Source organism: Sphaeramia orbicularis, chromosome 24 (assembly GCF_902148855.1).
Source record: "Sphaeramia orbicularis chromosome 24, fSphaOr1.1, whole genome shotgun sequence".
Taxonomy (NCBI): Eukaryota; Metazoa; Chordata; class Actinopteri; order Kurtiformes; family Apogonidae; genus Sphaeramia; species Sphaeramia orbicularis.
Window position 1 is genome coordinate 36,473,154 of NC_043979.1, and position 24,580 is coordinate 36,497,733.

General features: G+C 36.7%; 2 protein-coding genes across 17 annotated transcripts in view; one reads left to right on the top strand and one right to left on the bottom strand.

Moving 5' to 3' along the window:
- fndc1 (fibronectin type III domain containing 1) overlaps positions 1 to 6,917 on the bottom strand; it is a 78,604-nt gene extending 71,687 nt beyond the window's left edge. For all 4 annotated transcript variants that reach the window (XM_030129214.1, XM_030129213.1, XM_030129215.1 and 1 more), the window contains exon 1: positions 6,787 to 6,917. In XM_030129214.1, coding sequence (XP_029985074.1) covers positions 6,787 to 6,859 — 73 coding nt within the window. In that variant the 5' untranslated portion in view covers positions 6,860 to 6,917. The remainder of the gene's footprint in view (positions 1 to 6,786) is intronic.
- Positions 6,918 to 12,241: 5,324 nt separating this feature from the next.
- otofa (otoferlin a) overlaps positions 12,242 to 24,580 on the top strand; it is a 109,845-nt gene continuing 97,506 nt past the window's right edge. For all 13 annotated transcript variants that reach the window (XM_030128187.1, XM_030128195.1, XM_030128198.1 and 10 more), the window contains exons 1-2: positions 12,242 to 12,550; positions 16,909 to 16,967. In XM_030128187.1, coding sequence (XP_029984047.1) covers positions 12,469 to 12,550; positions 16,909 to 16,967 — 141 coding nt within the window. In that variant the 5' untranslated portion in view covers positions 12,242 to 12,468. The remainder of the gene's footprint in view (positions 12,551 to 16,908; positions 16,968 to 24,580) is intronic.

The window sequence follows — 24,580 nt, forward strand, 5'->3', positions numbered from 1 at the left end:
AATAACTGTCCCCCTCTTTTATCTTCTATCATCAACCAGGCGACTGCCAGTGAATGCGCGTCTGTGTCGGTGGAGGAGGATGAGTGTTTTGGGAGATTAATATCCTTAGAGGAGCCATCAGATTGAGTGTGACGTCTTAGTGAGTGGATCCTACAAGAGTGTCACACGAAGAAGAAAATATATACATAGATATTGAGACTGTCAGCTTCTGAGAACAGGAATTCACTGTCAAGTCTTTGAAGCCAACATGAATAAATATCTTACATCTTAAAGCTACTTAGAGTCATGGAACTCTTTCTCCTGCAGTTTCTTGACAACTGAGCAAATTTCCACTATGAACAACATGATTTTGTGAAGTAAAAACCAACTAGAGCATTTGATCAGATGTTCAGATGTCACTAGTAGTTTAAAACTTTAGAAAAATATGACCTTAAAGCAGTGTTTTTCAATCTTGGGGTCACCTGGAATTCAAATGGGGTCGCATGAAATTTCTAGTAATTGATAGAAAAAAAAACCCAACAACTTATTAATAAAAAATATATATGGTGAGTTGAGAGAGACAATCCTAACACGCTGTAAACATCTAAATCTTTCCAAGTATCCAAATATCTCATCACACTTAAAATAAGATATAGTCACCTAAAGAGTAACTTGTAAGTGAGATGTAAAAACTTATTTTTAGACAATAGATCTTATTTCAAGAAATCTTACCAAGGTAATTTTCACTTGTTCCATTGGCAGATTTTTTTTTTATTTTTTTTTTTTTGCGTGAATTAAGCAAAGAAAAAAAAAATCTGAAACAAAAAAAAAAAAAAAAAAAAAAAATCTTGAATTAAGCAAAAAAAAAAAAAAATCTACCAATTGAACTAGTGAAAATTACCTTGGTAAGATTTCTTGAAAGAAGATTTTCGAGATCTATTGTCTAAAAATAAGTTCTTATATCTCACTGAAAAGTTACTCTTTAGGTGATTATGTCTTATTTTAAATGTGATGAGATATTTTGACAAGAAATGAGAAAAATACACTTGGTAAGATTTAGATTTTTGCAGTGTACATAAAAGACATGACAAACTGTGAAGCTGAAACTGAGGCACTGTGGTTCTGTTTATCTTTCAAATGTTCATTGTGGTCGGTTTCAGATGCTGCAGCTCTTTCATAATTTATAGTTTGAGTTCTTGTTTGTTCAGTATTAATTGTCAGCCTTGTAAATACAAGCTGGACTGACTGTACATATCCTGACCACGGAAAATAAAATTCTCACTTTGTGCAGTAATCTACACCTGGCTTTTCTGCCTCCCTCCATAATAATATACATTATATAGACTAAATGTTGTCTAAAATTAACGATTGTTTGCAACATAGTATAGCAAACTATTACACGATCAAAAACAAATTAATTTTAGCAACAACAAAAAAAAAGTCTCCGTTTTGAAAGTCTGGGGTCACCAGAGATGTGTGAAGTTAAAATGGGGTCACGAGCCAAAAAAGGTTGGGAACATCTGCCTTAAAGTGTTCACAATGATGGATAATTAGTGTAAGCGAGGCCAGAGGCAACTTCTGTCAGGTTTAGATTCCTCTCACCTCTGACTTTCAGTAAACTCTCTCCAGTAATCATCTGTACCATAGGGTTGTTGCCCCTGACTGGAGTCGTTCACATAGAGCACATCAATCACCAGAACATCAAAGTAGATGCTGCTATTTTATTATCGCTGGTTAAGCCTTATTTAAGAGGTCAAGCTGACTAAGAATGTATTTTTATGTGAGTAATTATTTTGCTTGGGACAGTTACACACATACATATGTGTCAGTAAAAGAAGGAGCTGTCAATTAGAACTACAGTCTATGAAAATATTTTGCATTTCAGTGTTGGTGGTCAAAAGCTCACTTTAACCAGCTGCCTTTCCCATCTGATTCACATTCTCACCTCCTGATGGAGACTGACATGTTGTAGTGTTAGTTTATGCTATATCTTCCTGTAACACATTTACTATGCTGACATGTACAGTGCTGTGACAGGTGTGCTCATGGCCCAGGTGGTACTTGTTTAAACAAAAGGATAAGCACCTTAAATTACATCATGACACCATACATGCCGATGCTGGCAGGTCTGACAGGCAGTCAGGTTTCAGGTGGGTTAGGTGGGGACTTCTAGGTCAACCCATTTCAGGTGATCAAACATGTTGTGGAAAATATTAGACGCAGGAGCTCTAGGCTTCATCATTTCTCCACTGGATTCATATTTTCCTAATCCCAGAACGTTTTAGAAGGACTGGGTGATGTGCACTAAAAATCATACCTCAGTATATTTTGCCTGAATGTTAAACAATATAGATATCTTTTTTCAGAAGTGGATTAAATTCTTCATGGGGGACAGTGCCTTTTCTGTTGTTGCCCCAAAGCTGTGGAACCAGTTGCCCTTAGATGTTAGACAGGCTCAGTCTGTCTGTTTTTAAATCACGTCTAAAAACACACTTTCTCCTGTTGGCTTTTAATCAATAAGTGAGCGGTTTCTTTTTTGTTTTTTATATTTCCTATGCTGTTTTTATCAGATTTTAATTCCTCTTAGTTTTGATGATGGTTGTATTTTGTTGTTCTGAGCCCCCTTTGCACACTGTTTTTACTTATTTACTTACTTATTTCCTTGTTTTATGATTCGTGTATGGCACTTTGGCCAGCTGTAAAGTTCTTAACCCTTTAACTACCAGACTAAGAGGAACCTGATAAGGAACCTGATGAGTAACTCAACCATATGGTTGAGCTGGCAGTTAAAGGGTTAAAGTGCTTTATAAATAAAATTGGTATGGTATGGTATGGTATGGTATGGTATGGTATGGTAAATTTAAGTGTCACAAAAACACTGGCTTGAGAGTTAACCCCTTGTAGGTCATTGTCACCAATCTATTACTGTTTTTTAATAAGGTGCTGCTCCACAGTCCTTCTGCATGTGCATATATTACCTGGTTACCTGGTGACCTGTCGTTCATTGATCTGGATCTAGGATCAAATTTCTTCATAATTTTAGGTATTGTAGCATCAATTAAATAATCTACATACCTGAGAAGAGAAATTTGTTTAATTACTACAGTCACGGAAAAAATTATTAGACCATCAAAAGTCATCAAAAACAATGGTTATACAATCAAGTACTAACTCCTATGTGTATCATGTGACAAAAAACAAACAGAAAAGAAAACACAGAATGCCTAAAAGCACTGTTTTTGACAGTACAATGCCATAGATATTGATGTAAGAACTGAAGTGATCTTGGTTATTATCAAGAAAACATGGAAAATGGATAGATATCAGCTCTTAAATTAAACTCTTATGAGCTATTTTTTTTGCTATCATTATATTTATCCAAACAAATGTACCTTTAGTTGTATCAGGCATTAAAATGACCAAGAAACTGAAGAAAACACAGGTGGTCTAATAATTTTTTCTGCAATTGTATTATGCCAATTATACCTAATGTCACCATTTGGCAACATAGCTATTGTATGTGCTGTATTTAAATGAACAATTTCCACTTAATTTAGAATCTGCTTGACACAAACATTTTTAACCCTTTCATGTATACTGGTCACTCCAGTGGACAGTTATTCTCTAGCTGGTCTCTTGTATATTGATGGGTTTTGTTGTTTTAGTTCCATATCAGCCGACAGAGTGGACACTTATGCACCATCCCATAATACACTGACATTCATACCATTACTGTCACTCTGCTGTTCTTGATAAACCTGATCTGCACCAACATGTATGAGTGTAAATCAATTGCTGATTATTATTAGACTGTAATTAACAGTTTTTTGTTTTTTACATTTTTTTTTTCATATGAAAAAACATCAGATTAGCAGCATTAAAAATGTTTTTATTTCATATTTTTCACACAGTATATTAGTAAATACATGTTTCTTTGCTTCAAAAATCAAGCGTATGGTGTCCAGCTGAGTGTACATTTGTGCATCTCCATGAAAAATAGGTTCATAAAAAAAATGTTCAATTGCATTATCTTTTTTAATGCTTAAAGAGGAATAAAAACACTCAGGGGAAAAAATCTTGATTAAGCTTCTCATAATTCATGCATGAAAGGGTTAATATATATAATTGTAAACTAATTTGGGCTATAAGGGGTTAATGAAAACATGTGACACAAGCTTCTGCATCTACTAGCCAAACACTTAGTGCTGCAAACTCAGAAGAATTATTGTAAACATATGTAAATGAACTCTCTAGCCAATAAAACTAAAACTAAAAACAACCCATAACCATAAACATCATCTTTACCCTAGTATTATATATGATTAAATTAATGTGTGTTTCTGAGAGCTACAAAAGTGAAATACCAAAATGAGTGTCATGCAGGCAGCTTTAAAAAAAGAAAAAAAGAAAAAAAAAAAAGATACGAATAAAAATAAGCTATGAGTGCATTCATTATATTATCCATTCCTAAGGTGAAGTTATGAAATTACTCATCCTGAAGATTTTCTGTGTCACACAATTTTTTCCTCAGAATTCCAACATGTTAAGTGGAGCAGAGAAATTAAATTCCTCTGGCCTGCAAAGACATGATCCTCTCTTTCTCCCCCCCCACTTTCTGTCCCAATTACTGTCTACATTCTCACTTTGCAGGAGTTGATGGACTATGGCGGCATGGAAGAAGCTGACATTATTTATTATCCAAATACACACTTTTTCTGTTCTCTCTATTTACACGGCTCCCGCCTAGGTGTCCAGAAATCCTCCTGAGCCCAATTTCATCGAGAATTTTCGACTGACAAGTTGATGACAAGTGAGTGGAGAAAGTAAATGAGTAACACTCTCCTCTTCATCTTAACAACTACTGTCAAAATGCCCAAGAGGAAGGCATTAAACTGCAAACTGCTCCAGCAGAACAGCTCGATGGCCAGCTGCACTGAACTGTGGTTAAGCTAAGTGGCCCCTAGATGTGAATGTATATACCGTAGGTGAATGGATGTCAAGTAGAGTGTTGCAGATAAAGCACATGACTGAAAATGCTTCCTAAAAAATGGAAAAAGAGCAAAACAAATAGCAGCTGACTGCATTTAGAGCAATGACCTCATACTCTAAGTGCTTACAGTTACAGTAAGAGGGAGCAATATAGAAACATACAGATCAACTGACAAAATCAGTCAACTGAATAAGTTGGCAAAGAGTGGAGGAAAAGAAAAGACTAGATGTAATGTGGCCTCCAAAAGTCCTAAGGCTTTATGGCACTTTTGATATTTTGGATATTTTACTGTCTAGGGGATGTGGGATGTTCTTTCCTTGAAAATTGATTTTACAAACAGCACTCAAGAAACTTTAAAAACATGTGCGCTGTGGCTCTCTCAGCCCCCCATGCCTGTCAAAAAAATACTACATCAATATGATGTATCACTGAGCTGAGGACGATTATTTTTTGGTAAGAAAAATAAAACAAATCTCACATGGGTTCAAAGCATTTTCAGTCAATGCTGTAAAAATCAGGCGTATATTATTATCCATTATCATGCTTGATAAACTTTCAAAGGCATGCAGGAGAACAGCACCAGAGGAAGTGTTACAGACAGAAAACTGGAACTCCTTCCACTTCTATTCTCCCATGAAACTAACATTTAGAGGCAGTCAGTTTATCACAACCATCAGCCAATTTACTCACACATTTGGCATCATACCAGAAAAAGAAAAAGTATCTTTTATAGTATTTCATGATGCTGCCTGATTTTTATCATCTTCGGTTGCTCCAGCCTGATCCTACTGTATGAGGTCACAACTTATCATGTGACTTATGACTAATTAGGGTCCTGCATCATATTTTCCTCCTATAAAGTATCAACGATGAAAGTACATTTTAACTGCAATTACGTACTTAAACTAATCCTTTCTCATGTGTTAATGAGGAATTAACCCTTTCATGCACACTGTTCACTACAGTGGACAGCTATTCTACAGCTATTCTCTTGTATATTCATGAGTTTTGTTGTTTTAGTTCCATATCAGCCAACACAGTGGACACTTATGCATCATCCCATACACTGCAATTAATACCATTACTGTAACTTTGCTGTTCTTGATAAGCCTGATCTGCAGTAATATATTTCAGTGTAAATCATTTGCTAATTATTATTAGACTGTAATTAACAGTTTTCTTAATCAAAAAAGTTTGTTTTTTGCATTTTATCTCCATGAAGTGAGTAATAACTAGTATTAGGGTATGTTAAAATGTGAGAAAACATCACATTAGCTGCATGAAAAATGTTTTTATTTCATACTTTTCACACAGTATATCACTTTCTGATGATGGGTTTTAAATTTATGGTTCTTTGCTTCAAAAACTAAACGCATGGTGTCCTGCTGAGTGGACATTTTTGTAACTCCATGAAAAATAGGGTCATAAATTTTTTAAAAATTGCATTGTTTTTTTCATGCCTAAAGAGGAATAAAAACGCTCAGAAAAAAAAAAAAATCTCATAATTCATGCATGAAAGGGTTAAAGTTGGCACTGCAAATGTAAAATTGTAATTCACTTAAAATGGGCTCATTAGACGTTTCAGAGGAACATAAACTCCATGCAACACATACATATTGCAGGTAACTTCCCGTCAAGAGTGAAACTTTTTCACTGCACAGACTCTTTAAGTATACTGGTCAGTCACCAAAATCGCTTATTTGCACACTGAGTAAGTTCAGGAGGGAGCAGAAAATTGATATCGACTTGATTTTACGCACAAATTGAAAATGCGCACCTGTTCAAGGGGGGGAAAATAAGTAATTAAGATCTTTTACCTGCCCAGCCGCATCCTGGTGCGCAAAACGTGACGAATAGCGCCAAGAGCGTCCTGCTTACTCCTAAAGCCATAGTGAGTGTGGCGCACGACTGCTGCGGAGCGACGCACCAGCTGGATGCGAAGGGCTGGGACACACCAACCCACCCCTCCCGTCTGCATATGGGAATGCTGTTTTTCACCATCAGTTTCAAAAAAAAAAAAAAGAAAAAAGAAAGAAAGAAAGAAAAAAGAATCTCAGTCGGTACATCCATAAACTTCTCTAGTCCATTCTGCTTTAATGTATGGGATATTACACTGTATTTCTATTTACTGTGTCATAAATGAGATTTAACAGTGTGAAACAATGAGGAAATACAGTTCACCTCCATTTTACAACTACTCTTATGCTATTTCTGTAATAATATATCACTCTCAGATTTATTGAATGTGGATCTATAAAATTAAGTGGAAAAAATGGTGACAAAATGTCTCCCTCTTCAGGAGCCTTTCTGGTCAAAGGGGTGGAGGATCATTAGAGGTGTTAGAAGTGATTCATATCTGCACATACTTGGGTATCCTTTCAGTTTTAACCTCAGTATTTCAAACTGTAATCATGTTTGCACTTATTTTCCATCAAACAGTGTTATTCTAATGGGAGGTGCAGCAGATGCCTATTAACAGCCACTTATACAAGCATTCCAATCCCACCGGTTTTATATTGTGTCTCTGATCAGGTTTTATTCTTAGACCCCAGATCCATCTAAGGATTAAACATTTCCATGACACACTGTCCCAGGTGTGAGAGGCCTGACTCTAAGCCAATAAATGATCTAATTTGTAATTACATCAACTTTGCTAAAATATTTTTTAACCACTAGATGGCGGAAGAAACTCTGTTTTTAAGATGTATATTATTTTCAGAGCTGAAAAAGGTGTGAATGCAAATTTAAATGTTAAGGTGAGATGGTTGACGTTAACCTGTGGTATAAAATAAAATAAGCGGAGTTAATGTTTTAATGTTTTGTTACTTAAAATGATAAAGATCCATTTCACATTGACTTGGATCTTTTGAGTCTTTTAGAATTCAAATACAATACAATACAATACAATACAATACAATACAACAGGGTTTATTGACATTGCAGAGCACAAACAGTACAGTGCAGCAAGATTTTGTTTGCATCTCTATTAAGTGCCCAGTATTAGACCCAGCGCTACTTTCATGTCAGTTCCCAAATGACATTTTCTCTACATCTAACCTTTCTTAAGTGGTTTATCACCGTTTATGTATAATATTATCCTTTATATTTTGTATATTTATCAGTATAAATCAGGTATTTTCCAAAAAATTTAATTCACTGATCATGTAGATGTTCATAAAAGCTCAGATTAAAGTTGAGGGTTATTATATCAGAAACAGAGAAAATTGCAGAAAAAGTGACTTTTTCAGTAAAATATATCATTAATTGAACATAAAACAAGTGTGTCCATCCACTGTCATTTATTAAAACTGCATGAGTTTTACTGGTGAATCAATGTTGTAGAAGATGACGGTGTTTCCATGTTCACTATGGAGCCTCTGAACATCCAAATGGGTCATATCTGATGGCCATGAAAAGATGATAAACTGCATTTCACACCAATTATTTACTTGTATTGATAGAATTAGTGGATCAACAAGTTTTAAACATTTTAGATCAGTAGATGCTTTTGGTCATCGATGGATGTTTGGGTCTTTATTGGTTAAAAAAAAAAGAAAACAAGAAAGAGAGACAGTTAGTCATATATAAATCTAAATAGAAGGTATCACACTCAAGTCAAATTTCCAAAATTTCATCAAGGATGAGATTTTTTCCAGCCTTTTCCTTGCAATTTTTGTTTGTGATTCCTCCAAGTTTCCCAGAAATCCTCTTTTTTGTGTTATGTTGTTTACATCTGCCTTTTCTTTGCTGTAAATATCTGGCAAGATTAACCAAAATCTATCATCCGACCAGTTAATGAATCTACATTTCTTTCAGTTCTCATAGTTCACAAGTTAAACTACATATAATACTCTTGGCCAGAATAATTAGTTTTAATCAGATTAGTCAGTATCTGTGAGAAGTTACTGGCGTACTGTAATCACTGAAGAACAACATGAAGCCAATTATCAAATTCTGCCTGTCCTGTTAATGAGGAACATGAATGATATCAGATTTAATTACCAATCCGTAGGTGGTTTTAATCCAGACCAACACCTCCCTCTGTTGGCTACGCTCTAGATCTGCACTGTAACAACATTTACATCATGCTGTGTTTATGAATGAACTCATGAGCATCTGCGATGCTTTAAGGTAATGAGCATAAATTAACCCATAAAGATCCAAATATCCACTGTCTGCTAAAATCATCTGCTGATATAAACTGTTTAATCCCTCTTGATCGATTAATCCATGTAAATAATTGATGTAAAATACAGTTTGTCATCTTTTCATGGTCATCAAATATGACCCACTCGGACGTTCAGATGCTCCATAGTGAACGTGGAAACACAGTCATCTTCTACAACATTGATTCACCAGTAAAACCCATGGAGTTGGATCAATGACAGTGTATAGAGACACTTGGTTTATGTCCAGATAATGATATATTTTGCTGAAAAAGTAACTTTTTCAGCAGTTGTCTTGATTTTTGATATAATAATCTTCAACTTTAATCTGAGTTTTAATGAACATCTACATGATCAGTGAATTAAATGTAGGAAAATACCTTATTTTCACAGAAAAAAACACAAAATACAGAAGATAATGTTAAATTAAATGGTGGTAAACCACTTAAGGATGGTTAAATATAGAGAATATTTCATTTGGGAGCTGCCACAAATGTCACATTGGGTCCTTATGGGTTAAGGTTTAAACACATTTGTACACACAGTGAAAGGCATTAAAAAGAAAAGGTACTGACATTGTATATGTAATTCTAATATGTTATATCAAGATTTAATGACTGAAGAGTCCAAATGACACAACAATAAAAGTGATGCCTCTTTTATAAGAAAAAACAAACCTCCTCAGGTCATTTCTCTAGTTTTAATCTTCTGAAATCTGAAATCAATGGTTGGAGTGACCACATAACCAAATACACAAGCCGCTGGTTATCTTTCTACCCCCTGGGGACAATAAAATAGTTAGTTAGTTTTTATATTCTCTCTCTTTGCAACTTTACCTTCATAATATCATTACTGATGTTGATTGACTGTAGTAGCCAGTACTAGTTACTCAACAAATCTTTATTTCTATTACTTATCCAACTCTCATCATAACCTATTAATCTAACCCTAATCTCAGTGAGTCATTTGTGGTTATATCACATTCAAATACAGCCTGAAGATCAGACCCAACAGCATTAATTGACTCCTACTTTTGGGACACATGCACTGCAGCATCTTTAGAATGCATGAGTCAGCAAAAATATGTAATTCATCTTTAGACTAAACATGTCATTAAAGCAGATACTTGTCTCTTTTAGTCTCTGTTTGGTGAACCTGCAGCCTTCACAAACATTGCTACTGTCGTTCTCATTCACTTGTCACCGATGCAGTCAATGTTTAAGCAGTACACTAAGCACAAGGTGTCTTGTCTTGTTATACACATGCCTGAGGTTATTTGTGACAAGTCCTGACTCCTGTCTTAATTCTCAAGGCACATTTGGTAAAAAAAAAAAAAAAAAAAAGGCATCTCTGTTGATTCACTGTGTCAGCTTTGACTCAGCTCAGTTCATTGGATTGTCTTGTAAGCAAATCAAGTGTTACACTGCACATGCACCTGTTTTATTGCATGCCATCACTGTATAAGTGGGAAGATTGGATTACTCGACATTTTACAAAACGTTCAGGCTGAAATGCAAAAACCATAAGTGGCACAGATGCAGAATGTACAGCTTAATATTGTCCATCAGTGCAGATGATTTGAGTGGTGTCTGATTTAATCTGGACCAACAAACTGTCCAGATAATAGTGGAGACTGAAGTATTAGGACAGAGACATGTACCCCCCATGCTTCCATTGGATTACTACTCATGACAGGTCCCTGATCTTTGTTTAGAGACCCCTTGGCTCAGCTACCAGCCTGTCCTTTATTGTAACAGATACAAGCATCACAGCTCTGCAGACAGCAGGTGGGATGTAGGGTCAGGTAGGGGGTCATCTCCAGGCCAGGTTACCGGTGTGGAAACAATGACCACTTCTCTGCAGTGGCACTACTAAGAAACAGCTTGAAAAACCATTTTACCCCTGATTTTATCCATCCTCACTGAGGAGGATGCTATAGGGGAAAGAGTTGCCTGGCAACGTCAGCAGATGTCCCATACTATAAGATATAAAGCTTTAATCAGTTCTGAAAGCATACAGACTCCTGCCCTTGGGAGTAAAAATGTGCTAAAAAGTTCTAGCTATGTATTCTATGGATCTGAGGGTGAGACTTTTGGAAAAAAAAAAAAAAAAAAACATTCTCATTGCAATATTTATACAGTTTTATTCGTTTTATTCATTTTATTTCTAAATATAACAAGTGGTGCCAGGTACAACAAACCCCGCCCCTCACAGGTATCGTGGCTTATTTTGGCATGGATCCAGCTGATGTCATTATATCTATGCATGTGCTGATGTCAGCATATCAAATACCTCTATCTCAGTGCCAAATTTGAAGTAGATTTAAACAAAACTGATGTTTTTATAGATGTGAAATTTTGCCCATTATAAGTAAATGGGACAAGAAAAAAGATTTTAAAAAGTTTAACTTTGACCTACTTTTCCCAAAATATAATCACATCTATTCTGGGTCACTGGCAATAAGATAAGATAAGATAAGATAAGATAAGATAAGATAAGATAAGATAAGATAAGATAAGATAAGATAAGATAAGATAAGATGAGACTTTATTGATCCCACCATGGAGAAAAGGCAGGTGGAAGCATTCTTAAAAGTATAATATTTAAATGGTATTTATATATTTACACAGTTTTCATTGTCTCAGTCTATTAACCAAATTTGGTATGAATTCAACCAATAGTTTTGCTGCTACAGACATGTGAAATTTCGCCCATTATAAGTAAATGGGGGAAAGAAAGAATTTTAAAATTCATAAAAAATGTAAACTTTGACCTATTTTTCATAAAATGTAACGACATCTATTCTGGATCACTGGCAATCTATTAACCCCATTTGTTATGAATTCAACCAATAGCTTTGCTGCTAGAGTGTAAACAAACAAACAAACAAACAAATAAACAAATCGAAATAAAAAGAAAGAAAGAAAGAAAGAAAGAAAGAAAGAAAGAAAGAAAGAAAGAAAGAAAGAAAGAAAGAAAGAGCTGGTATGTATCTTTCAGCAGGAGCATCTCTTCTCTCCATGCTGAAGTGAAGCCCTAGCCCATCCCCCGCCCCTCCTGCAGGATGCGAGGAGTAAAACCCAGAGCCAGCCCTTGGATGCGCGAAAAAACCAGCAGCAGCTACAGAGCAACCACCAGGAGAGTATGTGACACACACGTTTGTCTCTGGTAGACAGACATACAAAGTATTCTAGATGCTGCCTATATGGAAAACATCTTTTGTGTCCTGCGAATCCAGACGCACGAAGAGGTTTTCTTAAGATTTTGCTGTGTGGACACGGTTTAAGTTTAGTTTGTGTGGAGTAGAATTACTCCCCCGATCAGTGTGGACTAATGATGGCTCTAATGGTTCACCTCAAGAAGGTTGCCCACCTTCGAGGAAAAGGTGACAGGATCGCCAAAGTTACATTCAGGGGTAAGGTGTCTTTACTCTCACCTCTTTCGCATGGTTTATCTGATTTGTCTTGATTTGTGTTAGACCGCAGAATGTGGGATAACCGGCGGTCCTGATTGCGCAAAAGTTGGTCAAACCCCTCACGGATGAGTGAATCTGAAGATCTGATGATGTGACAGCGCTTTTCATTAAGCGTCAATGAAGCAGAACTTGGAAACTAGCCTTAATCAGCCTGTCATCTTAAACAGAGACAAGAAAAACAGGTTGAAGTGGCAAAAATGCCCAGTTAGGTCTTAAATCAATAACAGTCATTGATTAAAGACCTAACAAGGCTTTTTACCATTAACATTAACAGCATCAGCAGGTCTGAATTTGTTTACATTCAACATGTTACTATTACAGTGGTTTTATGTTATATTTTATTTTATGATTCCCTGTAGATATCTAATTAGGAGTTCCTTTCTCTTCCGCACCATAAAGCTATAATGTCAAGAGGCCAGTGGGTTACTCAGACTGCATTGATTACTTGTTTATGTGTAGGGGGGTGGGGTAAGGCAGAGATTGGGGTCTCCTTCTCTTATGGTAGGAATAATTGCCAATCCACTAGTTTTCTGGCTTCATCTGCTCCCTCCTGTCATGAAACGGGAATCTTTGCAGAGTGTGTGAATCGTATGGCCAGAGGCAAGAAGGAGGCATAGTTGGAAGAGGTCCAGTTTATTCTTTCATTGACGTTTTAAGGATCCTAGTGTTGGAGAGACAATGAGGAGTGGAGTGGAGTAGGGTTATTTCAGCACCTTGGACAGCAATCAGTCCACCCTGTAACAGTTGTCAAGTGTGCAATCCCAATTTATCCATGATTAGCATCTACTGAGGGTATCACCATTCTGCAGGATGATAGAACTAACCCCCACCTTTTTTTTCTCTCTGTCTCTCTTTTCTGCTCTGTGTGAGTGTATGGGAAAGAATGAGTTTCAGTGTTTTGTTCTGTGCTGCAGTGAACTCACCAGGGTACTGATATCGCATGACCTCTGTTTTTCAAGTCACCGTTTAGATCTCTTTATGCCCCCACAGTTGCTGCAGTTCATCTTTTTTTAAAACTGCAAATAGCCCTGACAGTGGTGCTGTATGGGTGCATGGTCCATCTGTTTCATTCATGTTAATGGTCAAAACAGGAGTCATATTTTGGATATGATACCAAATGATGTGTTATCAATAAACAGGAAGGTACAAGATAGGTAAAGACTTTTTTTTTTTTTTTTTAAATTTTCAGGCATGAAACAAATGAAATGAAAACATCAAACCAAATATTTTCCAGCGTATTACTTCAGATAACGTTGTGGCCTATTAGACACACTGTACACATTTTAACCTAAAGTCATAATAATCATCAAATTTCAACCTATTAGTCTTCTGCAAATTAATTCATTAGATTTGGGTGTTTACAGTTGCTGTATTTTTACTATTTATTGAGAAGTATTAAACTTGTTTTGCTTTAATATCTTAAAGTGCTGTTTAATGGTTGTGTATAGTGTCATGCTACAACATAAAAAAAAAGGCTTTAAGGAGTCTGATTTCACTAATTATATGTTTTTGCAGATACACATCCACAAATTGCCAAAGATTTTAAATTGGGTCAGTATCAGTTCCCTTCTAAACTATTTATCATTGCTGTCTTTTTCTCTACTTTCTATGTATTATCAACTAAAAACAGCAGTACTTTCAGTAAAACACTGCATTTCCTAAAACTGGTATTATTCTGCTTGTATCTTGAACCCAAATCTTATTTGCCAGTCAAGTTTCCTGAGTGCTTTCAGCTCAAATACCTTCCTGTCTAGAGAGGAAGAGGTGTGCCAGGAAGACCCCAGCCCCCACTGAGCATGTCAAACTGTACATGACTCCCGGAGAGGCTGGCTGGGAGATGTTAAACCCTGTCTGACAGGAACATTTGTGGGGAACATGACCCAGAAATCCAGAAACATCTCCAGTATTTTCAGAAGATAAAAAGCCATAAATCAGTGTGTCAGTTCCAACTGATGTGTCTAAAAACAGCAATAAAGAAAATGTGGATCTGTGACCAGTCAGCCTAAAACTGGTTATTTGATGCCATTTGAGACAATGAAAAGAAGCGAATCCTCTTCAAAGACAAGACATTAAAACTTAATTGATTTTTTTCCACAAGTCTGTAATTAACCCCATGTGTTATCTGTAGCTCTTGGCTTTATTGAAGAATGACATTCCAAGTTCTGCTTGAGCTAAGAAGTGTAGCCTGCAGGATGAAACGCAGATCAGAACAAAATGAAATGTGCCACAATGTTAGACTGACTTCATAGATATTCTAATACAGCTACTTGATTAGCTATTCCCAGCTGTGCCATTTATCAACCCGGCTTCTAACTTTCACAGACTTGATATCCACACTGCTGCTCGACCAAACTCTTTTTTTTATGTATTTCCAGATGCAGATAGCATTTTAGTGGGTTTGTTTGTTTGGACTGTAGCATATTTAAATGCACTGCAGGATGCTGTGTTTGCACTCTTACAGCTCATGAGCTGATCAAGAAATAGGTGATTATCACAGTGAGGAGCAGAGCAGGGGCATACAGAAACAAACTGATTATAGTTAACAAGAAACACAACACTAACACAGAAGCGGATTAACAAAATGTTTTACAGCGCCTCTAAATCCAGGTAAAAAGAGCCCAATCTTCAGTGCTTGAGTTTGTCACGTCTCCATCCTTTCTCCTTAGTCGTCGTTCGCTTCTTTAATCCACCGTGCATTCTTTCAGTTCCTCCTTTCATACCGTTTTCTGTTGCTTTATTTCTCTGTGTTGCTGTCAAGGCCCAAAAAGCAACCTGATTAACAGAATGTTATGTTAGTTTGTGAAGAGCACCTTATATAAGCTTCACATGATCTACTTTTGTAAACCCACGTCCCCCGGTGGATGAAAACCCTGCGATGACAGCCTCTGTTTTGAATAATGTAGGAGGAATATTGTCTGCCTCTTTGACTTTTAAGTGCGGATGGTTTTCTAAAAAAATATTGCAAAGTGTATGTGGAATGACAGAAGACCTTGCAATAAATGCGCAGAGAGTAATTATTAGAACCTTGTGTTGGTAAAATTAGACTAATGAGGTTGTTTTGAAGAAGGTATATATATATATGTATATATATATTACAGCCTGGTCAGCTGTTCAAATTATGTACACGACATCAACACACACAAAGCCTTAGATACACAAAGCAAACTAAAGCAACAAAGCAGCAGGCCGACACTATTCATGAGCATCACAAAGCAGCCAGGTGAACACAGGCAATAACATACATGGATGAGTGAGATTACACCAAGGATCTCACTGTCCTGTATGTTTATTACTTTAACAACACCCATGTGCCTACTTTTATAATGTAATATGATATGATGCAGAAATTCTCTTCTTTCAGGACAAAAATATTATCAGTTTTGTATTTTTGGAGTTCTGTCACAATCTCTGCTGAGTTTATCTCTATCCTGATGCATTGAGAGTCATTTTGTTGCCATTTATTTGTCTGCTTTTCTTTCCCGTCTCCTGTTGCTCCAAAGAGCCTGTCTCATTTGTGTGTTTTTCAGCCACTCATGGCACTAATTAGTTTTTCAGTGGTCTTTAATAGGACATGTAAACACATTTTTAGGGAGTTCAGAACATTTTAATCCTGTGTCTCACTTTATCTCAGCTTTTTGTATTTATTTACTAACCCTTAAAGACCTAAGCAGCAACCAGCAAGTAAAAGCCTCCACTGATCAAGAATGTTTCATAACCTTTGAACCATAAAACCTATTAATACATTGAAATAATTAGGTAAAATGCAATTTATCCGCTTTTGAATTGAATCAGATATAACACATTTGGATGTTTAAAGGCACTGTAGTCAACATGGAAACACCATTATCTTCTGCAAAATTGATTTACCAACAACACCCACATAACAGCACCTGTAGATGCTTGTTTTTCCATTCAGGTCATGATATATTTTACTCAAAATGTCACTTTTTCTTTGGATTTCACTGTTCTGATACAACAACCTTTGAATTTACTCTTAACTTTAATGAACATCTAGATGATCAGTAAATGAAAGAATAAAATACCTGAATTTCTCTGAAAAATGCAAATCCAGGGGATAATCTTGTAGTAAATGATGATAAATCACTTATTAAATGTTGAATGTTGAGAAAAATTAATTGGAAGTCTTTAAAGATTATTCAGATTTGATTGAAGCATGTTGCTCTAAAGTAACCTCATTGTCTGAGTGCATTTAACAGCAACATTGATCTTTTCCTTGAGCTTTATAATTGAAATGCCATTATCAAAGTATTTTTATCCTCTAAAATTTCATCTTTCAGGTCTTCCGTTCTACAGTCGTGTGGCAGAGAACTGTGAGGACATTGCCAGCTTTAATGAGGTCAGTATGTTTACTTCATCTGTCATATGCTAACCCTGCTAGATAATGAACACTTACGAATTATCGCTTCACTTAATAGAAACCACAACCAACCAGTTTGTTTTGCTGATAACAACATGCTGATGTCACCACTTGCTGGTTTTGTGAAGGAGCTGAGGTGGAAATTCAATCACTTGTTGAAAAATAATGAAGTAGGCTTTGGCATCAGTAGGCAAAAATTCCATAATTACCTTTAGGCAAAATCAGGGTTCCCACTCTTTCCCTGAAATTATTTTCCAGAACTTTTCCAGGACATTTTCAACCGCTACAGAGACAAGTTATCACATCATACACTAATAAATTCCCCTGTCTCCCTCATTCTTTGGAAGTGTTCTTTTCAACAGTTGTAACTTGCATTTACCCAGATTGTTTCTATGTTTATTACTCAGACGTTTGATGTGCAGTGTATGGCTGTAATTTATCTATGAAAAATAATATGACGAATGTATCATAGAATAATGCAAACACACCTACAAATTACAGCGTAGGATTTCAGCAGCATGAACAAACTGGAGTTACAATGTTCATTTGGGCAGTTCCCAACTCAACTTTGTCTTCTCTCTTACTTTCTCTTCTGCACTTCCTCTAAAAATATTTGTATATTTTTAATAAATCACTGAAAAACAATTTCAATTGCCAGTTTAGGCACACAAGGTCACAAGGCAGGGGGAGTATAAATCATTTTCCAGGATAAATTAACAGTTTCCAGGACATTTGACCTTTTTTTTTTTTTTTTTTTTCTCATTTTCCATATGTTTTCCATGACTGGAAAGTTGGTCAATCATTTTCCAGGTTTTCCAGGACACGTGGGAACCCTGATAATGTAATTCAAGAGAAAATGTCTAGACTCTGTTTTCAGGATGTAGACATTGAACCCCAAGTATGTATTTTTAATGTTTAAGTTATGTCAACATCTTGTCTGTGGGAACAATACCACCCACAGGTATTCCACGTGAGGGGTGGCGCCTGCTCTTTCTCTCTTTTTTAAATTTCAGAAATATTTTTGAAATGTATTAAAATGCGTTTGGATATGACATGATACAGATATACAACACTGAATAGGATAATAATAACGATTCTGTGACAATCGAGAAATTTCCCATACTGACTGAAGGTAACACAATTGTAAACACAACGAGTGCAGGTGCGCGTGTGTGCTCCAGCTAAGCTAGCCCTAAAATGCTAAGCGAAAATATGAGGAGGAAAACAGACTTTCTGAATATATAGGAGACCGTTTTGCCTGCTTTGCTAAACGTCCCTGTCTCACTTCAAACTAGGCTCAAACTTGGAGCGCCATTTGACCTCTGTCCATCCCAACACGGCCAAGGAATGTCCCCAAAACTAGGCAATTTGGCCATTTTTTCCCTTATTGGCGTCATATCAGGTAGCACGGAACACTAATGGTACTTAGAAGCCCTACAGTGATTGGGGATTTCTGAAGACATGCTTATCCTAGCTCCCCAAGCCAGACCTAAAAATAATTATGGAAAACAAAGACTGCCAGGTGTCCCACTAAGGTAAGAAAAAGAACTTGTGAAAACTGTTTTAGTAAGCAACTCGCTATATAATTAACCTATGAATCACTGCTGGTGTGTAGGAATCCATATCCTGTCTCTTGGGTTTAATTTGGCTCTTTAAGCTAAACTGGTTTGCCACTTCTGCTCCATGTGTAGCTGTTGGAGAATGAATGACGAATGAATACAGGTGTATACGACCCCCCACAGGTGGATACTGGGGTGGCGGAGGAGGCTTAATCTGCATAAATGTGTCAGTGTGAGAGATGGGACATTTTTGCAGGTTAAATATAGAAGTTGGGTTGAGTGTGTTTGGTTTGTGAAGAATAACAGTGGTGTATGAACCAGCTATCTGCCTGAAATGACTTGTGACCATAAGGACATTAATACTATGACAAAGACTACTACTACTACTGATAGTAGTAGGAGCCTAATTTCTTTTGGATGCCTGATGGGGATATGTTGAGTTGGTTATTTGAATATGGAACATATAGTCTGGCAAGATTTTTCTCAGAGATTTTTTTAAACTCAGACAAAGAACTCTGTATCCAAACTAAAATGACCTTGTTTGATGTAATTGCTATTGGGATGAGTATGCTTTATGTTGGTCATCTTCTTGTTTTGAAGTCAATAGTGTCTTATAAGCCTATATGGGCTGGGCACGTAAGTGTATGACACTTAAAATATTCATTCATTCAGTCATTCATTCATTAGCCTACTTCTATTACTACTACCACTACTAGCATCACCACTTCTATTACAACTGCTGCACTACTACTACTGCTACTTCTATTGCTACTATTACTATTTATGCCCCCCCCACTACTTGTATTACTGCTATTACTATCACCACCATCAGTCCTAATGCTACTATAAAAGAAAAGAGAAAAAAACAAAACAAAACAAAAAAAAAACTAGAAGCACTCGGAGAGTGCAGACCTCCGCCAAGGCTGATCAGTGGCCCCCCCTGTGGGCCCCCCCCACGCCAAGGAGGTTATGTTTTTGCCAGGGTTTGTTTGTTTGTTTGTTTGTTTGTCTGTCTGTCTGTTTGTCTGTCCGTTAGTGTGCAACATAACTCAAAAAGTTATGGACAGATTTTGATGAAATTTTCAGGGTTTGTTGGAAATGGGCCCCCCCGTGGGCCCCCCCACCCCCGATCACCACTAAAATTTAACCATTTCTTCCTTATCCCATTTCCAACAAACCCTGAAAATTTCATCAAAATCTGTCCATAACTTTTTGAGTTATGTTGCACACTAACGGACAGACAAACAGACAGACAGACAGACAAACAAACAAACAAACCCTGGCAAAAACATAACCTCCTTGGCGGAGGTAATAATCATCATCATCATTATATATGAATCACCCCAAAGTACACTGAGTCAATGCAAACTGATAAAATAGAAAATAATGATGAATAAAAAAGAATTCTAACAATGATAACAACAAAACAAATAAATGAACAGGTAGCCCAAATAAAACCAGATTTATGCTTTCAAGTGATAGATAGATAGATAGATAGATAGATAGATAGATAGATAGATAGATAGATAGATAGATAGATAGATAGATAGATAGATAGATAGATAGATAGATAGATAGATAGATAGATAGATAACTTTATTGTCTGTTCCAAGTAAAAAGAGAAATTCCTCTTTTGTCACGGCTGTAAGACAAAGTTTAAAAAACACCCTCAGGCATTAAAAACACCCCAGCACATCAAAAACACAGTACAACAGACAAAAACAAGTAAAACACATAGAATAATTAAAAACACAGTGCAGTCTATTCTGTTTGTTTTAAGAAGATACTTCAATGCACTACCACTGCCTGAAGATCTCACATTATATCTAAAGCATTTTAGACACAAGTAAAAACATCTCACCTGCACTTGCAGCAGAGACTCTAACTCCAGACTCATTGTTTATTGGGTGAGTCAGAAACAAAATGGGATTCTGTTTCTATCTAATCTTTATTTGGCTCTTACTCCGTGACTCTATGGAAATCTCTGTTCAGTCATACATTCACACCAAGATTGAAAAAGATGAGTATTGATCAAGATGAAGAACAACATTATGTTTATGCTCCTCTAGGGATTGCCCTTTTGATTTTTACTGTTATCTTACTGTATTCCAGTGATTTTGTGTAACACTAATGTAGACAGTGTCGTTTACCATGCTTTACCTCTTAAACACTATGCAATTTGTCACCTGGAATCTGTGAAAGCTTGCGCAAGTTTTACAACAAACAAATACAACACTTTTCTATTGTAATATTCTGTACTGTAGCAAGGGCTGCAGTCTTTTACAATAATTCTGTTGAATTCATTGGAATAGACTAAATAGTCATCTCATATTCCCAGCTGATGTTCATATTTCTAGTGGTTATATATAGCTCAGCTGTCAGAACAAATACACCACTGATTATCCACTCGCTTCACCTGTCTACATGTTAAAGCTAACTGGCTGCAGTGCAAACCACTGAACCCCAAATTGCATATTGGATGTGAATACAAGGAAATACACAACAAAAACAGAGCAACTACTGCAAAAATAGCTGCCTGATGTAATATAACAATCCCTTCTTCCATTTGAGCCAGTGAGCCAAAAATGTGTCAAGTCAACACTAGTTATTTAACTGTTGTTGAACCAGAAAAGACTCCTTTAGGTTAAAAATCTACTTTTAAAGCAGCATCCTGGCCCAGGCAATTTAAGTTTAGAATTAATTAGGCAAAACATCCATAACCAGAAGTTTTTGCTTCCATTTAAAATCCATTTAAAGGTGTTCAATGAGACCAGCTCCTGAAGTTTCAGGTCATTTTGTCAATGATTCCAAGCAGCAGGTGCAGAAGATTTAAAAGCCTTTATTCACAGTTCAGTACAGAACTTTGGAACAGAGACTCAATTATAGAGAGAATGTAACACCATGTATGTGGATAAAGCAAACCATCCAACACTGGTATAGAACAAAAAACAATGAGTGAGGGCTTTAAAGTTTGCAATAAACCTCAGAGCTCCGTGATGAACAGTGTCCAGGGAATGTAAGATTTGAGAGGATGCATTTAGTGTACCACATCACTATAGGCCAGCACAGACATAAATGTTTTATTAACAAGGCTTGCTTTAGCCTCAAATGAAAGGCAAGACTTGATTCTGATAGAAATACCATGAGCTAGGAAATATTTTACTGTGTCATCAGCATAATAGTAAAAAATCAGTATTAGAAACATTTTGATCAATGTTTTTTTGTAGAGAATGAATAGAAGTGATTCTAGGACCAACCCTTGAGGCACTCCTTGTAGAGTGAGTTCTGCCTGTACATGTCTTTGTGTAGATGAGCATTATGTGATCTAACCCATGGCATTCTCACTGTTTTGAGGGAACAGAATGTGGCAATAATAACAACAACATATCTCTCAAAAGTAACATTATTTTTCAGCTTTTGATGGGTAGATGCAGGCAGTGAAATCACTTCTTTATAGTTAGGGAATGACACCAGGGTTTAGTTTATTATATCCAAACAAAGATTTGTATAAAAATTACTCACAATCTTTCTGTAATTATTCAAACCAAACTATGGTATTTTACTAAACCTACTCAAAAAGCTTTATTGGATAAACACCTACAGGAGCTGAGATGCAAACTCCAGTCTCTAGTGGTGTGGATTTTGTAAATCCGCCATCCACGCCAACCGCCTCTTCCCAGTTGAGGAGGGACAAAAAAAGCTCATCCTTCAATGACAAATTTCTTTGGGATTATACAGTATATATATGTGTGATTTGCAACAATGCACAGAGGCGACAGTTTAGTGTTTGAGCCATTCCCAGCATGTTATAAAATGCATGAAAAATAGGAATGCATGAAAAAAGAAGTTACATGCAGTTTTCCAGTTCATTGCTAGGTTAAAATACATGAAAAAAAAACCCATAGATTTGCAGTTACTATCACGTCTGTGACCTATTTAGAAAGCATATGAAGGAACACCAGGGAATACATGCAAATCCAGTACCTTGTTAAAGGCTACAGTTCTAACCTGGGCCACCTGAGCCTCATATCATATAGTTACTGAACCAAAGATTAATTTGAATCAAACATCTTGCAAATGGACAGTATCCACTTGAATGTCTCCTAATAGCCCTCTTCTGTTCACTTATGGCCTATCAAGGTCTGAGAGGCGAGGCAAAGGTAGCAGCCTCCACCATCTGTGACATGAAACACTGGCTCTGTTGTAATTAAAGTGGACACTTTACACTTCACTGCTTTAGCAAGAAATAATCATTCCCTTAAATAGTATGGGAGATGAAAGTCTAGAGTTCTTCCAAGTGAAAAAGAAAGTTTTAGGATTGCAAACTCTTTACCTTTTTATTTCAACTCCTGAAACTACTGTACATAATTCTGACCTGCAATACAGGCCCCAGAATTCCTTTAGAGCCCAAAGGATTCGAGCCAAACCCCTTTTGTGGTGGGTCAATCTATTTTCACTGCTGTGGGAGTCTGGGAAATAACTCTGCAGGCTTCTGACACATTGAGAAGACAGTGTTAGGATGAAATCAAATGCACAGAGTCATATAAGAGAACAGAGGGGGCATACAAGAACGTGATGAGGTTTGAAGGATCAAGAGAGTGAAATCCATACAGAGTGAAAGAAAGGACACAGAACAGAGGCAGGGCATAAACAAAAGGAATGAAAGGGAAAAAAACAAGGCAGAGTATTACACACACACGACTTTCATACTTTGAAAGTTGTGTTTGTGTATGTAAAATGGTGCATTCCCTCTTTTTTTTTTAGGGGGTTTTAACAAAGGAATAACAGTCTCCCTTTGATGGGCTCACCAGCAGAGCGCTGCTTCCTCTGTAGATAACCCGTGTTTGTGTTTTTCAGCCTAATCAGGGAAATAGCTAAATGACTGTACACATTTGGTAACTTGCATAGTCAGGCAGACACACACTTATTAGGTTTATAAGCATTGCAGGGATGTTATATTGGTTGTCATTTCGGCTTTTTAACCCTAAGTCTTACTTCCTAAACACTTGGAATCTGCAAAACATTTCATAGATTTTATAGCAGACAGATACAGCAAATTCTTGTTATATTACAACAAATTCTGTTAAACAATAGGGGTAATAGCCATCTCATGTCACGGTGGTTATATATAACTCTACTGTCAAAACAAATACATCACTGATTATAAAGGTTGGTAGTTTGATTCACCCGTTCCACCTGTCCACACAGAAGCTGACTGAAGGCAAACCCCTGCAACAATATTTGCAAAATTTGTATGTGAATGTAAGAAAATACACCACAGAAATAAAACAAAACTGCAACAATTTCTAGATCCACATGTCAGCTTTATTGATATAGATTTTATCAACTTCCATGCCTTGACTTCTATTACTGTTTTTGAACCCTAAAATAAGACAATTCTTAACCCTATGATTTACACTGTGGTGTTTTATGTAAACCCTGAGATGGCGTAAACAACATAGGCACACAGACGCACACAAGCATGTACTGTATCTGCAAAAAAATGGCTTCTGGGGAAACTGTAATAAAGGGAGGAATACAAACCAAAGGGAAAAATGTGTCATAAATATTTATTGTAATGGTATGTTATGATGAGCTCTATTCTGCTGTAACTGGTATGGAACCGAGTGGCTACACTGATATGTGATCTCATGTGGCAGCCTGACCCAATGCTCTCGCCTTGGCCTTGCTCAGACACAGCGCTCCGGAGGTCGTTAGCATCACTTAGCATCAATAAAATGTCCATGCTTCCCTTGGGATGACTTGTGCATCCATTGCTCCTGAGCTTGTGTGTACTTGTGAACTGTACTCACATGGCTGCGTTTTGTTCTGCTGGTACATGTACTATTTCTTTAGCCACCGCCCCAGACACTGAAGCAATTCCTCGTGCAGTCTTCCTCATGTGATGTCTTCCTCTTTGGCACTGGAACATTTGCATGGCTCAGTAAGTTCAGTCCAGCCCTTAGAGTTGAGGGCCATTAGCATAGAGTTGTGTATCTTGTTGCTTTATGCATGGACTAGCAGAATGCCTTT